At 32.9% G+C, this 18825-nt stretch overlaps 2 protein-coding genes across 10 annotated transcripts in view; one reads left to right on the top strand and one right to left on the bottom strand.

The window, feature by feature from the left end:
- The window catches only part of LOC143045747 (calcium-dependent secretion activator 1-like), a 64222-nt gene extending 57813 nt beyond the window's left edge, over positions 1 to 6409 (bottom strand). For all 8 annotated transcript variants that reach the window (XM_076218490.1, XM_076218468.1, XM_076218476.1 and 5 more), the window contains exon 1: positions 5541 to 6409. In XM_076218490.1, the coding sequence (XP_076074605.1) occupies positions 5541 to 6329 (789 nt within the window). In that variant the 5' untranslated portion in view covers positions 6330 to 6409. The remainder of the gene's footprint in view (positions 1 to 5540) is intronic.
- A 168-nt stretch (positions 6410 to 6577) lies between these two features.
- Positions 6578 to 18825, top strand: part of LOC143045733 (uncharacterized) — a 40897-nt gene continuing 28649 nt past the window's right edge. For both annotated transcript variants that reach the window (XM_076218457.1, XM_076218449.1), the window contains exons 1-3: positions 6578 to 6896; positions 16238 to 16378; positions 17755 to 17845. In XM_076218457.1, coding sequence (XP_076074572.1) covers positions 16320 to 16378; positions 17755 to 17845 — 150 coding nt within the window. In that variant the 5' untranslated portion in view covers positions 6578 to 6896; positions 16238 to 16319. The remainder of the gene's footprint in view (positions 6897 to 16237; positions 16379 to 17754; positions 17846 to 18825) is intronic.

Below are 18825 nucleotides of genomic sequence, written 5' to 3'. Positions count from 1 at the left end.
TTTTTTATGTACAGTCACTGACTGTATAAATATCTCCCTTTTTATGATATTAAGCTGGTTCTCGGTGGACTACTACACTTTGTTCATCAGTTTCAGTGAAGCGTAATACAAGTGGATTCCAGTTTTATGTGACCGGTTGACAATTCGTTTCCGCTGAGTTTTATTTATGACGTCATTCCCGGAATTTTTACTTCATTCGGTTCAAATTCAATAATGATGCTTTTTATCCTAAACATTTCATCTGGAACCATATATTTAGAATGACCATGAATTTGTCATATTAGAATAGAAATAATTCATTGGGTTATTTTTAGACATGGTATTCCCCATTTGCCATGGTATTTGCTAGGGTATTTCCCATCTGCCATGGTATTTGCTAGCAAATACCCCGGTACATGGAATTCCCTAATGGCAAATACCCCGGCAGAGAAAAGAAAATCTCAATATATAGAAAATGGTGAAAAATACCATGTTTCTCATCCAATCAAAATACAGCATTATTACATAAGGTGGAATTATAATGTTAAGTTTCTGTTACAGGCCAACACAATAGATTTGTGAAAAAAAAATTATTTAAATGCATTTAGCTTTTATCAGCCAAAAAATATTTTTGAACTTATCCAAGACATTGCTACATATGTAATATAAACCAGGGACTTTCTATACTAACGGAACTGGTCACTTATAACAATGTCTATACAAATTATCAGACTGATCTCGGCCATAGCTGATGTCACATGACTTTATAGCAAATCATTTCACATTCTCATGTTTTCTTCATAATTATTTATGTTCATGTTTAACAAATTGTTTCTATGAAATTTTATACATTTTGTCATTGCAAACTGCTGTTTTTCAAAAGATTTCTTGGAAGTTGGATCATTTTTTAAATATTGATCTCTGAACTTTGAAGTATTTGTGCGTTGAATTTAGTAGCCACCATCTTGCTTGATATGTAAACCATTTTACACATCTAGGACGTTCTTCAAAACAATTTAATTTTAATAATTCATCATTCTTTCAAAATCTTATATTTTTGTCATCGTAAATGGGGCCAACATTAAAAATATCTTTGTTTCCCCTCCCCGACTGAGGTTATCAGGGTATGGGTAGGTAGGTAGGCAATTATCTTATTTTATTTCTATATATAATTTTTCTATATTGAATTTTTTTCAAAATTCAACAGGTAAGATAAGTAAAAAAACTAGAGGCTCTAAAGAGCCTGTGTCGCTCACCTTGGTATATGTGAATATTAAACAAAGGACGCAGATAGATTCATAAAAAATTGTGTTTTGGTGATGGTGAAGTGTTTGTACATCTTACTTTACTGAACATTCTTGCTGCTTACAATTATCTTTATCTATAATGAACTTGGCCAAGTAGTTTCAGTGGAAAATGTTAGTAAAAATTTACAAATTTTATGAAAATTTTAAAAAATTGACTATAAAGGACAATAACTCCTTAGGGGGTCAATTGACCATTTCAGTCACGTTGACTTATTTGTAAATCTTACTTTTCTGAACATTATTGCTGTTTACAGATTATCTCTATCTATAATAGTATTCAAGATAATAACAAAAAACAGCAAAACTTCCTTAAAATTACCAATGCAGGGGCAGCAACCTAACAACCAGTTGTCCAATTCATCTGAAAATTTTAGATCAGATAGATCTGGACTTGATAAACAACTTTTTCCACTGTCAGATTTGCTCTAAATGCTTTGGTTTTTAAGTTATAAGCCCAAAACTGCATTTTACCCCTATGTTCTATTTTTAGCCATGGCGGCCATCTTGGTTGGTTGGCTGGGTCACTGGACACAATTTTTAAACTAGATACCCCAATGATGATTGTGGCCAAGTTTGCTTTTATTTGGCCCAGTAGTTTCAGAGGAGAAGATTTTTGTAAAATATAACTAAGATTTACGAAAAAAATGGTTAAAAATTGACTATAAAGGACAATAACTCCTAAAGGGGTCAACTGACCATTTTGGACCTGTTGACTTATTTGTAAATCTTACTTTGCTAAACATTTTTTCTATTTACAGTTTATCTCTATCTATAATAATATTCAAGAAAATAACCAAAAATAGCAAAAATTTCCTTAAAATTACCAATTCAGGGGCAGCAACCTAACAAAGGGTTGTCCGATTCATCTGAAAATTTCAGGAAAGTTAGATCTTGACCTAATAAACAACTTTCATCCTGTCAGATTTGCTCTAATTGCTTTGGTTTTTGAGTTATAAGCCAAAAACTGCATTTTACCCCTATGTTCTATTTTTAGCCATGGCGGCCATCTTGGTTTGTTGTGCGGGTCACCGGACACAATTTTTTAACTAAATACCCTAATTATGATTTTGGCCATATTTGGTTAAATTTGGCCCAGTAGTTTCAGAGGAGAAGATTTTTGTAAAAGATAACTAAGATTTACGAAAAATGGTTAAAAATTGACTATAAAGGGCAATAACTCCTAAAGGGGTCAACTGACCATTTTGGACCTGTTGACTTATTTGTAAATCTTACTTTGTTTAACATTTTTTCTATTTACAGTTTATCTCTATCTATAATAATATTCAAGATAATAACCAAAAACAGCAAAAATTTTCTTAAAATTACCAATTCAGGGGCAGCAACCTAACAACGGGTTGTCCGATTCATCTGAAAATTTCAGGACAGTTAGATCTTGACCTGATAAACAATTTTACCCCATGTCAGATTTGCTCTAAATGCTTTGGTTTTTGAGTTATAAGCCAAAAACTGCATTTTACCCCCATGTTCTATTTTTAGCCATGGCAGCCATCTTGGTTGGTTGGCGGGGTCACCGAACACAATTTTTAAACTAGATACCCCAATGATGATTGTAACCAAGTTTGGTTGAAATTAGCCCAGTAGTTTCAGAGGAGAAGATTTTTGTAAAAGTTAACGACGGACGACGACGGACGACGGACGACGGACGACGGACGACGGACGCCGGACGCCAAGTGATGAGAAAAGCTCACTTGGCCCTTCGGGCCAGGTGAGCTAAAAAGTGGAGCATTCCCTGTATTCAGTGTACACCCCAGTTTTCTGGTGTTTAAAACAGTATACAGGGGCCTCCTTTTTTCCTATTCATTTTATGGTATGGAATCTACAAAAGCACACATTCTTCATGTGATAACAATGTTTAATGAAAGCAAGTGTTTAATTAGTTAAAAATCAAGCTTATTTCAAGTCTAATTTGATGCATGTTAATGACTTGGGAATTAAAATTCAATGAATAAAAATTTTCAATAGAAGTGAACATAATTCAGTTATGTTCAGTTACACCTGGATCATGCAGCTTGGTCAATTAATTCCCAAACAAAAGATTTGTATGTTTTTTCGAGTTCTAGAAAAAACAAGGCTTCACTTATTCATGTTTTGTTGTTCCTAGAATACTTTGAGTATTTACAAATTCAACTGATGCAGTTATGAGGGTCTTATAACGTAAAACGTGCCCTTTATTTCATGCCATAAATTGAAAAATAAAAACACATTTAAACTGGTCTTGTTTACACCAGAAAGCAGGGAATCACATATCCAACATTTTCTGATTTGTGCCCAACCTGTTCGAAGTCTATGACAAAGTAGATTGATTTCAAAGCACAATTCAGACAAGTTTTACTCAAAAGATTTTATCCTTTAAACAGGAACAGAGGTAAAAGACAAAGCCAATCAAGGTGCATTCAGTGGGTTGAAAGATGCTTCAGATTTTTTATTTTCAAATATCACCCTTGCACACAACACAAATCGTTTGGCAAGGCATTATATTTGTTTTCCTTGATTCCGAATCATATATATAGACGCTTCAATGCAAAAATGCCTTGATTTTAAACGCTTGTTGACTACAGCATCGGAAAGGTATGACCAAAAAAAAAACGCATGTTTACTACAGCATCGGAAAGATATCAACAAGAACAACATAGCAAAAAAAAAATTTTTTGACAAGAATGGCCAATAAAATTTTTTCGAGTTGCGGCAATTTTACCAAGTCTGTCGGGGGAGGGGAAACAAACAATATTTTATTTTTGGCCTGGCTAATATTCAGATTTTATATTAACAAATAATAATAATTATATAACAACAATGAATTGTGAAATACGCAAATAACTAGTAGTATCATATATTAGAAACCAAATGTCTTCGAACAATGACAAAGTGATACCAATATAGGACAGAAAATCTTTTTGCGGTCGTTTAATAAATTGTAAGGTTTCGGTTCCATGGAACCCAGTGTCTCACCCACTTTTGCTGTCAGTCACAGGCTCAACAAAAATGAGGAAGAAATTATTACAAATTTTCCTCTAAATACATTTTGTACTACATGTGTCTTTTGATTGTAAAAGGTTTCTGTCCAAGTTTGGTAAAAATCCAGGATTGTTTATGAATCTAATAAAATGTTTTAAAACCTTTAACTGTAACTGTATGTAATGTTAATTGGAAGAAAAACTAGGTCCATGTATAAGTAATATACGGAAAAACATGAAATAAATTTTTACAAAATATCTGTTTAGATATACTAGCTTTTGATTATAAACAAGCTTCTGTGTACAAATCCACAATAACTTAAGAAAGTTATTAAAATTGGAAAAACTTTAACCACAGAGTGTCAGAAATGTCATGCAACAAACGGTAAAGTCAAAGCTTTAACCTCTTTTCTAAAAAAAATAAATTGTTTATTTCTTTGAATTTCATTACTTATAAATGAAAAATTGATCATGTTTCATCGATTTGGTATAATAAAAAATTGCAGATGAAGAAAGCGACGGAAAGGGAGTATGGTAAACAACAGGGCGACTACATACATGTTTTGCTCTTGACTGTTAGACAAAGTCATCTGCTAGCATGAGCCCTGTAGAACATTTAAGCATTGCTTATATAACATTCAACTGATAAAACCAATAATTGGATAATACATGTATTGTGTGAACACATTCATAACATACTTTTGTTTCATAAAATCTTCTGTTTGTATGGTTTCACCCTCAATATTTTGTGTATTGTGCGTCCAAAATTAGGGAAACCCCTTTTCTGAGAGTTCCTCCAATGTTGGGTGATTTCACGAATGATTTCCAAAAATAGCTCATATAATGAATATACATGTAGGAAAGATTTTCTACTCCGAAATATAGCTGAAATTGAACCAAGCACACTGCCAATGATGCAGAGCAAAAAATATTTCAATCTAATATAAATTTGATTTAATTAAACAAATTTTATCTGATGATGTAATTTTCTTAATGGAAATTGGCCAAATATTGTAAATCACAGGATTGCAGTTATTATTTAATTCTTGAACTTATCAATCTTCTTCTTTTTTGTCCCTTTGGAAGGCTTAAACAATAACAAGAACGATATTATTTGTGTTACTTTGTTGATATGACGAAATCAGCTAATGCGCAGTATCACCAGCCACGCAGACACCGGGGACTCCACTGTACTTGTTATATTTTTGTACCCTTGCTATCCCATTGCAAAACATCATTCCCTAACATGACAAACAATACATATTATAAATGTACAAACCTGACATGCATTGTACAAAATTTGATGCTCATATTTCTTCACCCCTAATATATTCTGGAACATTTCATACAACTGCTCTTTACTAAGAATTAGCTCAGAAGCTGCAGTTGTCATTCGTTGTGGTTGCTTTCTTGGGTCTTCTTCGCCTCGAAATATTGCATCAAATTTGGTCATCCATGAACTTAATACTGTTTCTTTGCTTAATCCATCAATTTCCGGAAGGCTTCTTACTCTTTTTTCAATGTTATTTTTGAACACTTCTCTAAAATCATTTGCTGAACAACCACCACTTCGAACCATATTGGCAACTCTGTCACTTTTCAGAAAGACTTCATAATAACTCTGAACAGCATTTGTGAATGCTTCGTCTGCAACGATACTAGTTTCTCCATTGAGAAATGCATGAAACCTTTCTTTAATTGTTTGAAGTTGTTGCTTAGTCACTTTAGTTTGCCTTCTTGCCATGTCTGTTGGCTGTTTAGCATTAAAAGGATAGGCAATACATCGCATGACAAATACATACAGTTGTAACCGTTTTTTTCTTTCTTCTTCTTCTCTCTCTAGTTTTTCAGTGTCTTCAACAACTTTTTCCCTGTCACTGGCAAGGGAAGGACTAGGACTAGATGGTCGGATACTGTTGGACCTCTGTGGGCCGGTGACACTCAAGTTATCCCCACTTGCAGATAAACTTCCACGCTCTGTACTGTTGTGCAAACTATGTCCATCAGAGTTTTCATCTTCATTTGTTTCTTGGTCCGATTCATCCTCACTCGACGACGGATCTATCATTATTTGAGGTTAAATATAGCAACAAATTATCGGGTATGTTTACATGTAGTTTGACAAGTACTTGAACGAAGAGCGCATGTCAGATTTTGACTTCCGTGAAAATATATCAACAAATTTGCAAATAAATTTGAAATTTGCACATATTAATTCTCAGATAAAACTTTTTGATTTAAAATCTGAAAATATGCTTTATATAATTTTATTTGACGAAAAAAATAGGCGGAAATGAAGCACTGACTTTCCAAATGAGAACCCCGTATACTCCGGTAATGGCGGCTATTCTTTGAAGTTGTCGTACCTGAGCTAACCAAAACATTCACTTATATTTGTTTAATAACTCATTTCATGTTCATGACATGGTGTTGACAAGCTTAAATATACACCGAAGAATAAGTGTGCTTACTTTTGGAACGTAAAACATTCGCATCATTACAAAAAACGTTCTGTTTTGATTCGTTGTTTGCAAACGATTTGTTTTGACATTTCTGTATCCAAATAAGACGCTGGTTATTGCGTATAATAATATACTGCTTGACAGCGTATGTGATTTTAACACTTTGTTTTAAGGTAAGATGTCTAATTAATGAGCACAAAATCATTTCCGAATGCCTTATAGAACTTGTAAGACATGCAGACATGACCTACATTTACTTGTCAAAAATTATCCGCCATGTTTTTTGCCCAAAATATTCGTTGTACTGATGAATAAATTCGTTTGGAAATACATTATTTGAAGAAAAAAATGAGGGCTACCGCTTTATGAATATGAATTGCTGGTATACTTGTTTTTTTTGCACTACAGCATTCTAAAATCCAATATAAATGATTCCTTCTATCAATTGTATTTTTTTATACATGTTAATAATAATATTGTAGATATATTATTCACTTCATATTCTTTGTCATGGTGACAGTTCTCTCTTTTTGTTATCTATCCTCATTTTGTCTACTAAATTCAAAGATTTGAATAAAATTCTCAATGAAGATTGAAGTGTGGGACAACCTTTTTAAGAGTTGTTATTTTTTATGTGCAGATTCTTTTTCATACATACGGAAATTTTGTCATATATCTTCATATTAGAATCTGTACTTATCTGTCAGAAAATATCCCTTTTATAGTACAGTCAGGATTCTACTTCGTCAAAATTATCTCCCCATTACACCAGTTAATTTTCACAATCGTTGAAATGGAAGCCATTGCAGGGATGACGCGCCACCAATTTAGCTCTTGGAAAACGATAAATTTATCTGCATAGCACCCTTACAATCTAGTCCAAATAATTATGACGTCTTGAAAGGCTATTATAATTTTTTTCTTTGACGCCTTACATCGACGTCATAACGCCAAACTCATATATTCAGTTGGACTTTGAAAAGGAATTTACTGCTTTATTAAAACGTTTAGCTGATTTCTCCTAAAGATGCTTCATTTTAGGTGTATAAAATATATTTTTTAACCAAACTCGGTACATTTTCACCGACCTGAATTTCCGGATAATGTAAAACAATGGTTCCGGAAATTCGGGTTTTACCGAGTTTGGTGTGAAAATTATTTTATAATCTTCTTAAAGGAAATCAGACAAACGTTTTAAAAAATGCAGTCGACATGTTCCCGCCTCGGATGGAATTGTTCCTTATATTATTATTTCTGTAGGGATTAATTGGAAATATTTTGCACAAACAAACACATAAAAGGTAAGAATTTTTGTTTATGCATTTTGTTTTAGCCTTCAATGAAAATTTGATGGCTAAATTGGGTCTCAAAGTTGAGAGCAAAATATGCTCTCAAAGTCCAACCGAAAATGGCGGCTTCAGCATTATGACGTCGATGTAAGGCGTCAAAGAAAAAAAATTATAATAGCCTTTCAAGACGTCATAATTATTTGGACTACCTTACAATCCTAATATGTCAGTTGTATTTTAAAAGACAAATGTATCTCCTAGCTAATGAGCATCAGTTAATGATCTTGTTTGCATTGATTCACCTTAAAACTATTGTCTAATCAGTTGTAGGTGGAATTTTTGAAAATTCGTAAACATTTAAAAAGAATAATTAAATATTTCGTGGAAGGGCAGACTAGATTTTAGTGGTTGAAGACTATAAACCTTAGTTATCACACAAAAAAAAAAATTTCTCGAAGATTTGCATTTTAATCATCCAACTTGAAAGACTGTCGTTAAGTACTTTTAGTAAAAAAATTCGAACACGCCTACTTTGTTTTTATGATTCATTAGATAGGTATTTCAATTGATCCATATATTTCATCTTTTAGTACTGTGATTTTTTTATGTCATAAAATCAACCTGTAGCTTTGATATATAAAAATGATAGAATCTGAAGCGAGATGATATATCAAATATTCTTGCTTTGTACGTTTTCAAGACAAAATATTCAACTCAAACACTCCCTAACATATAAAGGTGCACTCGATTTTCTCTTTTTGATACAATTGATACCCACTTTTTAGAATTTTTTCTTCAGTCACATAATGGAAGGGCAGACACAAAAATTACTGATCTAATACTAAGGCCTAAAAAAAAAAGATATGTGTTTCCGGTAACATCATTTTGAAAAATAGGGTCGGTAGGTCGGAATTCTTTTTTTTTTTTTTTTTTTTTTTTTTGACATCGTAAATGAAATCCGGAAAATTATGGTTTTTCCAAGTCCGAATCCGTAATTAGTTTCAAAAACCGGAAGTGTGCCATTTGCAATGCTTTTGAAGCACCTGCTGTGCAAATTTCTTGGATTTTAACCTATTTGGAATACCTTTTGACATTAATAAAATGTTTCACTGGCTTTCTATGCAAGTAGAAGCAAGAGAGAAAAAATATTTTGTCATCTATCAGAAGCCTGTGTCAAAAACGGGGTCGGTTGATACAATTTTTTTTTTTTTTTTTTTTGGAAGATCCAATAAAAAAGTTAGGGTCGGGGCTAAAAAACAGGGTCGGTCGGGTTACCGGAAACATAGATCTTTTTTTTCTCGGCCTAATAGATTGATATATTGTCCGTCTGTGGTATTTTTTTCCAAAAAATCGGAGATTATGCATTTTCTACATCCAACTTGATAGATACCCATGTCAACGACTTGATATCTAATTGTTCTGCTTAACTATGTAATAGATAAATTGAAACATTATGCAAATGGTGTATTTAAAATAGAACACATCGTAATTGAGAAGAAAATTGTCATTTTATTTGTTTCTATTAACTTTTTATTTTTTTTTTGTTTCTATAGCAAACATTACAGTAAGCATTTATCGCCTTCTCTAACAAAGAGCTTCGATACTTTTAGTTATAATGGGAAGATAATCTAAATTTTAGTGATTGTGTTGGTTTACTCAGGCAGAAACCCGGTTGATATATAATATTAGTTTCTAGTGGAAAAAGCATTCTGGAATATTATTTTCACTGGAATTAAAATTACAGTATATATGTTCCTAACAGAATAAATGGTATAGATTATTTATTCCAACAAGAATTCTCCAGGATTCACACTAATGATGTTCCTAGTTTACAGGGATCAGAAATAGTCTTTTTATATTTCCAGCTGAAAATCATTGCAAACACAAGTTATATTTCTTTATTCAATACCCAGATGTAAATATGACGCTTCCTTGAGTTGTAAACCGTGTCAAAATCAGATAATTTTTTTACTTGAATTTTAAATGAGGGACATTTTTTATACGACCTGAAAGGTTGTTTTATAATGTACAAAAACACTTCAAATGGACAGCACTAAGGGTAAGGAATATGTTTAACCTTGTAACAAAATTACGATTTTGGGAAAATAAGTTGAATTTGTGTATTTAATCTATTAAAGACTATTTTTATGCTGAAAATTTGCAAATTTTGATTGTTTCTGACAACAAAATTAACAAAAATAAAAAACAGGGGTTGACACTAACTTTTGTAGGCACTAGCCCTGGCTAGTAAAAATGATAGTCAACTAGCCCTGTTCTGTGTCAGGTAGCCCGGTGAGTGGGTCGTAGGCTCGCGAACTTGCTAGGGGCATGCCCCCAGAAAATTTTTGAAATTTAGATGCAAAATCCTGCATTCTGAGGCATGTTTTCAGTCTGAAAAATAACTATTTCATACTTGTTTATATCTTCATAAAAAAAAAAAAAAAAAAATTAAAAAAAAAATATTGTTCAAGAAGACACAATTTCATGGGACACTTTTTTTGCTTACAAAAAACTCATCAACTAAAATAATCAAATTAAAAAAAAACAATGTTTTTGTTTAATTTATTTACATAAATAAGTTGACTTGTCCCCTATTTTACTTTTGGTTTCTGATGCTGAGTCTTCATGTTCCAACTGATTTGTCTCATGACGAGTTTTAACCCTGTTCTTGTTAATGCATTATGACATGCATACATCCCGGTACGTGCAATGTACGCTTCTGATACCAATGACTTAGTCTTGTTATCATCATCACCCCTCAGCTCTCAAAATGAAGCTAATCACATTTAATATTATTACCGGAAATTTACTTTCGTTTCAGTCCATTGCAACTGTAATGATAAATCCCGAGCAATACGAAAAGAATTATGACGACATGACAAACGCTAATTTGATAAAGACAGAGAAGATCGAAAAGTTTTCATCACCACGTGTACCTTTGGAGTAAAGGAAAAATTCAACAGGGAACCTTTCAACGCTCTATTTTAAGAACGAAAGGACATTTCCAATTTAAACTTTACGCGACGACTATGTAATAGATAAGGCTAAACTATGCACACACTTTATCAGGATCTCTCATGTGATTAATAATAAAATATAATAAAACCAAAATGTATATGCAGTATAATTAATGTTTATTTCAAAACGGGTTATCTTGAAACGTGGTTCATTCTTACTTTATTGGCCGAGTAATCTTAGACCGAGTTGACTGTATATAGCGACTGGTTTACGGTAGAAATTTTACCCTCCAGTATCTGTATCTGTATGTAATTAAAGAGGTTGTGGAACCAGTGTAGACAATATTCGATGAAGTTGTCAGATATGACCGGTGTTTGGACTGTACGTTGCCGAAAGTACAACAGATTGATGTTCAATGACAAATAAATTTACTAGCCCCTCGGGCTACCGAGCCATGGACATTTACTAGCCCGACACAAAATTTACTAGTCTCGGGCTAGCGTTAGTGTCGAACCCTGAAAAACATAACCACTGAAATTTTTTTTATTGATATTTAATATGAAGATCTGCCACTTGTGTCACAATAGACAGGGAAGCCATTGTCTTAGAGTAGCTTCTGTTATGGCGGTTATCGGTTAAAGGCTTAATGGAAAATAAAATGCTAAATTGCATATAAAGAAATATCTACTTGTCAGGTTTGCTATTCAAACTTTTAACATGCAGTTATTAATCAATACTAATAGAGGCTTGCTTGGAATTTGGAATAGCTTACATTAATGATTTATAGTAGCTATGCAAGCACCATTTTGTTGAAATGTAACCAGAAAGTTGTTTTGAAGGGAGAGAACTTTGGTGAGAAAATGTTCTAAAACCTGTTTGTCAAATCATGATTTTTTTCTGGTGGCAATGTTTTAGAATGGTAAAGTTATCAACCATTTTCTTTTCAAGTGTTGTATGTTTGAATTGGCAAATAGCTTTCTTTATTGATATAAACCCACTATAAATATTAAAAAGGGGGAATTTTATTCCAGTAAAAACAGAAAGGTGTATCTTTAATTAGATATGTAAGCATATATTTTAACATGTCTTTAAAATTATTTAACTACTTTTTATTAGTCCCCTACAAACGAAGTCAAAGGAGACTTTAGGTTTGAACTTGGTCTGTCTGTCCATAAGTCAGTGAGGCAAATCAGTTTTCCACTTTTTTTCTTCATGCTTAAAGATATTGATTTGATATTTGGTGTATTGTTTGATCATGACAAGTTACAGATCAAGTTCAAATTTTGTTCTGTTCTGATTATTTTGTGCAGAGTTATGGTCCTTTGACTTAAAAAATTCACTCAATCAGTTTCTGCCCCTTTTTTTTCGTCATGCTTGAAGATATTGATTTTAAAATTGGTGTATAGTTTAATCATGAAAAGTTGCAGATCAAGTTCAAATTTTGTTCCTGTCTGATGATGCAGAGTTATGGTCCGTGGACTTAAAAAATTCCCTTAAATAATCAGTTTTCTACTTTTTTATACGACCGCAAATTTTGAAAAAATTTTCGTCGTATATTGCTATCACGTTGGCGTCTGCGTCGTCGTCGTCGTCGTCGTCGTCGTCGTCGTCGTCGTCGTCCGGCGTCCGAATACTTTTAGTTTTCGCACTCTAACTTTAGTAAAAGTGAATGGAAATCTATGAAATTTTAACACAAGGTTTATGACCACAAAAGGAAGGTTGGTATTGATTTTGGGAGTTTTGGTCCCAACATTTTAGGAATTAGGGACCAAAAAGGGCCCAAATAAGCATTTTCTTGGTTTTCGCACTATAACTTTAGTTTAAGTTAATAGAAATCTATGAAATTTTGACACAAGGTTTATGACCACAAAAGAACGGTTGGGATTGATTTTGGGAGTTTTGGTCTCAACAGTTTAGGAATTAGGGGCCAAAAAAGGGCCCAAATAAGCATTATTCTTGGTTTTCGCACAATAACATTAGTTTAAGTAAATAGAAATCAATGAAATTTAAACACAATGTTAATGACTACAAAAGGAAGGTTGGTATTGATTTTGGGAGTTTAGGTCCCAACAGTTTAGGAATTAGGGGCCAAAAAGGGACCCAAATAAGCATTTTTCTTGGTTTTCGCACCATAACGTTAGTATAAGTAATAGAAATCTATGAAATTTAAACACAAAGTTTATGACCATAAAAGAAAGGTTGGGTTTGATTTTGGGAGTTTTGGTCCCAACATAATAAGGGGCCCAAAGGGTCCAAAATTAAACTTTTGTTTGATTTCATCAAAATTGAATAATTGGGGTTCTTTGATATGCTGAATCTAACTGTCATGACTGTGTATGTAGATTCTTAACTTTTGGTCCCGTTTTCAAATTGGTCTACATTAAGGTCCAAAGGGTCCAAAATTAAACTTAGTTTGATTTTGACAAAAAATGAATCAGTTAGGTTCTTTGATATGCTGAATCTAAAAATGTACTTAGATTCTTGATTATTGGCCCAGTTTTCAAGTTGGTCCAAATCGGGGTCCAAAATTAAACTTTGTTTGATTTCATCAAAAATTGAATAAATGGGGTTCTTTGATATTCCAAATCTAACTGTGTATGTAGATTCTTCATTTTTGGTCCTGTTTTCAAATTGGTCTACACTAAGGTCCAAAGGGTCCAAAATTAAACTTAGTCTGATTTTAACAAAAATTGAAATCTTGAAGTTCTTTGATATGCTGAATCCAAAAATGTACTTAGATTTTTTATTATGGGCCCAGTTTTCAAGTTGGTCCAAATCAGGATCTAAAATTATTATATTAAGTATTGTGTAATAGCAAGTCTTTTCAATTGCACAGTATTGAGCAATGGCAAGAAATATCTAATTGCACAATATTGTGAAATATCAAATTTTTTTTTAATTAGAGTTATCTTTCTTTGTCCAGAATAGTAAGCAAGAAATATCTAATTGCAAAATATTGTGCAATAGCAAGATTTTTTTTTAATTGGAGTTATCTTTCTTTGTCCAGAATCAACTTAAATCTTTGTTATATACAATATACAATGTATATTCACTTTTTACTACCAACTGATAAATTAAAATAATCTTTACCATTCAGTGATAACAAGCAGTTTTTTACATCTTAATATTTTATGATGTATTTAAATGAGTAGTTATTGTTGCAAACTCCATTAGAAATTTTAATTGAGATTAGTTTTGGAATAAGGGAAAGGGGGATGTGATTAAAAAAATTGGGTTCAATATTTCTCATTTGAAATTTCATAAATAAAAAAGAAAATTTCTTCAAACATTTTTTTGAGAGGATTAATATTCAACAGCATAGTGAATTGCTCTAAGAGAAACAAAAATTTTAAGTTCATTAGAACACATTCATTCTGTGTCAGAAACCTATGCTGTGTCAACTATTTAATCACAATCCAAATTTAGAGCTGAATCCAGCTTGAATGTTGTGTCCATACTTGCCCTAACCGTTCAGGGTTCAACCTCTGCGGTCGTATAAAGCTACGCCCTGCGGAGCATCTGGTTTTAGTCTTGCTTGAAAATGTTGACTTGATATTTGTTAAATAGTTTACACCATGACAAGTTATAGATCTACTTAGAATTTTGTTCTAATACAATAAATTTTTAACTGGTATGGGACTATGTATTGTCATGCAATACTCACAGAATGCTTGTTTTAAGGGTAATAATCCTTTCTTGTTATATGAAATAAATTATCTATTATGCATGTGAAATTTGTTTGATGAATGAACTTTTTTTTAAGGTTACTTGTAATCATTAAAGTATGCCAGTAAATCACAGGCTCTTGTCTCAGAAAAAAAAATCCTGTATACTTTTATATAACACGAGGTACTTAACTCGCCATTTAGAAAAATGTCCGGCGGTGACGAAATTCTGTTATATGCTGATTTCTCGGCTTTCAACCCCACTAAAACTTGTTATTTTGTAAATCTAAAGTGATTTATCTTAAAAATGGTGTATAACACGCCTACTTTTGTTGTCGGAATCTTTAGGACCGGTTATCAAATTGGTCCACATTGTGGTCTTAAAGGGTCTAAAATTGATGTTTTTGATTTCATCAAAAATTGAATTCTTGGAGTTCTATGATATGCTGAATCTAACCATGTATTTAGATTTTGGATATTGGACCACAATAGGTAAATGTCCAATTTAAAAATTTTAAGTTGAAGTTTAAAAAGTTCTTAGACCACATTCATTCTGTGTCAGAAACCTATGTTGTGTCAATTATTTAATCACAATCCAAATTCAGAGCTGTATCAAGCTTAAATGTTGTGTCCATACTTGCCCAAACTGCTCAGGGTTCTACATCTGCGGTCATATAAAGCTGTGCCCTGCGGAGCATCTGGTTCTAAATCGAGAGTTAAGTACCTTGTGTTATATAAAGGTATACAGGATTTTTTTCTGAGACGAGTGCCTGTGCAGTAAATTGTGAAGTTGTAAAAGAAATGCATAAATAAATGTGTAAATATATGTAACTAAAGTGGTAAATAGTTCAAACTTCTGTGCTACATACTTACATTTGGGAAAAAAGGCGGGTTTATTCAACAAAAATAATAACAAATGTACATTTCAATTATTAATGCATTCTAATTTGCGATAAGTTTAATAGCAACTTGTGTCCATTTCTGTAAATGTGTATGAATGAAAAAACATTTCTTTTTCTTATATCATCTAAATGGCAATTAATACAAATGTTAAATTGCATTGCAACACAAGGTAAACTAATCTAATATCACAGAATTACCATTTTACTGGTAAAAAAATCCTGGCGAGAACACACGCCAATGAAGACACATAATGTCACTTTATCCATGACAGAAGGGGCGAAGGACTTTTAAGTGAAATTTTTTTTAACTTCTAGGGGACATTTGAGCGCCGACATTTGAGCCCATTTTAGCGCTGGATTAATCCGTTCACCTGTATTTTCATTTCATTGATAGCCCATTTTTGCGAAAACTAAAATGGGTTCTACTTTGGCGCTAAAACATCTGATTTTTTTCCCTCAAATGTCCTTTCAATGCGCTAAAATGACAAGCTACACTGAGACAATGTCTTCCTTGGCTATTGTGGCAGATCTTCATATTAAAAATCAGTTTAAAAAAAAATCCTGGTGAGAACACGGCACTGAAGACACTTATAAATGTCATTTGACGGCTTTAAATAAACTAAAGGTTTCAGGCTCCTTTGAGCGCAGGTTCATTTGATTCATTATTGATTAACCTTTTCTTTATATTTTATCTTTTCAGTTGTTTTATTATTGTATGCAATGCAGCTTTATTCATGGAAAAACCCATCACCTGATCATTGGCAAGATTTTGGTCCGTCACGATGAGTGTTGTACTCAGAGTTGGAGCAGTTAATCCAGATTATTATGCTGGCTGCACTGAGTAAGTAATGAAGTCTTTCTTGTAAATATTCACAAATAAAAACTTATTTAGATTACTATTCTAGAAATAAAGTTTTAATATCATATTCCTTACCAAATTTGTATTCAAAGATTTATTTGTCCCATACCTACAAGGTTGAAGGTGACTTAAGGTTTGCACTTCTATCTGTCTGTCAATCTGGCAAATTGTTTTCGACACTTTTTTTTGTCTTTCTTGAATATATTGATTTAATAATTGGTATATAGTTTTATCATGACAAGTTACATTTCAAATTTGAATTTTGTTCCCGTACTGATAATTTTTTGCAGAGAAATTCACTTTGATAATCAGTTTTCCACACTTTTTTTTTTTTGTCTTTCTTGAAGATATTGATTTGAAATTGGTATATTGTTTAATCATGACAAGTTACAGATAATGCTATAATTTTGTTCTGGTCTGATGATAATGTGCAGAGTTATGGTCCTTGGATTTAGAAATTTTACCTAAAAAATCAGTTTTCCACACTTTTATACAACCGCAAACATGCAGGAATTTATAGGGGCAAAAAAAGAGGCCATTAACAAGTATTTTCTAGTTTCCAGACAATAACTTGTGTTTAAGTGTTATGGATTTCTCTAGAATTGTACTTCAAGGTTCCATACTAAGACAGAGTTCGCGAAAATGGTCGGTCCTATCGGTCAAAAGGAGGCTCGGACCAGTATTTTGAAAGCTAGTGCCGGTCCCAATGACCGATGTAAAAACGGCAGTTGCAGTGCCTTTTTTCTCAGTAAATAGTTGTACCACAACTAATTCCAATATGTGTTAACATCGGTCTTCAGATGTACCTGCTACGAATTTCCCGTACTGGTTTCCTGTTATGGACAAACTGAAACCTATGGAAACCAAAGTGCCGATCTACACGTGGCCTGCTAAATTTGCTCATGGCAAACAATCGGCGATTGAAATCTTAGATGGAGATAACAAATACTGAGAAAATGATTCAGATGATGAAATGGATAGAGAAAATGACTTTAATTAAGAACAATTAGAAGATCAGAACTGGTCCTTCATTTTTAATTTGTCCGTGGCTGTGAAAAATAAAACTAATAATAATAAAGTTACTTTTGGATAAAATATGTTATTATTTTTATTTTAGGATCAAATTGACAGATTTTTTTAGGACTGGCTAAAATTTTGTAGGACTGACAAATAATCTTTCTTTGTCGGTCCGATGACCGATAGGTCAAACAAAGTTTTCGCGAACTCTGCTAAGAAAGTATAAAAAATAAAAAGAAAGGAAGGTTTTGATGGAGTTTGGGGGTGATTGCTTGAATGTAGCTGTAAGGTTACTTGTTTTGTTAAACATGGTATATCATATACTTATATAAACTTTACAGTGCTGACTCCTATGAAGATGGAAGTGCAGCAGAAGATTACAGTAGACCTTCCTCCCAGTCTTTTCCAGGCTGTTTTGGACTTCCCTACCAGGTAAGACTATAGTATATGTAGCTGTCAATCATATCTGTATGACGTGCACAACGAGCTTTAAGCTTGTATTGGGTGTACGAGAAGTGTACATAAGCGTTTATCGGGCGTTCCAAGTAACGTATGTTGGCGTTTGCTTTATGTAGATGAAATGCATGCTACGAAGGAAAAAAGTCTCTTGAAAGTATTTGAGACTCGTCCCGGTTGCATCTTGGACATTAACCCGTGCTTTCTGTGTGTCTGGGACGTTTAATTATGGGTACTATTACATCCGCATACATTTTAGTTAAAGTGTAACGATAAACTTATCTTGCGTTTTCAACATGCTTGTAGTGTACAGGTATATGCTTGACAAACAATTGAGCTGGATGAAAATTTTTATGCTGCATAAAAATTTCCTGGACTTGTAGCATTCACCAAGCGTCGTATACCTTTGCATTTCAACTTACTTCAAACTTGTGCAACACACGCTTAACAGTTGCTTAGCGTTCATCTGGTGTGCAACTAACATATACAGACTGTCAATTTTCTCTGTACATCTGGTGCACGCCGGTCTACAGTTTTTTCCTTGTGGATATCTCATTTTTTATAAAGTGGTATAATGGTATCATGTCTGCGTCGTCTGAAGACACATTTAGTTTCCGCGCAATAACTTTAGATTTAATGAATGGATCTCTATAAATTATTACCAGAAGGTTCAATACCACTAAAGGAAAGTTGGGATTGATTTTGGGGGTTTTGGTCCCAATAGTTTAGGAATTAGGGGCCAAAAAGGGGGCCCAAAATAAGCATTTTTGTAGTTTTCAACAATAACTTCTGTTTAATTGTATGAATCTCTCTGAAATTATACCACAAGTTTCCATACCATTAAGGGATGATTAGTAATGACTTTGGGGGTTATGGTTCAAAATGTTTTTGAATTAGGGGCAAAAAAAGGGGGAAAACTAGGGTTTTTTTGATCAATGGACAATTAAGACAATTTA

The sequence above is a fragment of the Mytilus galloprovincialis genome, chromosome 1 (genome assembly GCF_965363235.1).
Source record: "Mytilus galloprovincialis chromosome 1, xbMytGall1.hap1.1, whole genome shotgun sequence".
NCBI lineage: Eukaryota > Metazoa > Mollusca > Bivalvia > Mytilida > Mytilidae > Mytilus > Mytilus galloprovincialis.
This window is presented reverse-complemented; position numbering and strand designations above follow the sequence as displayed.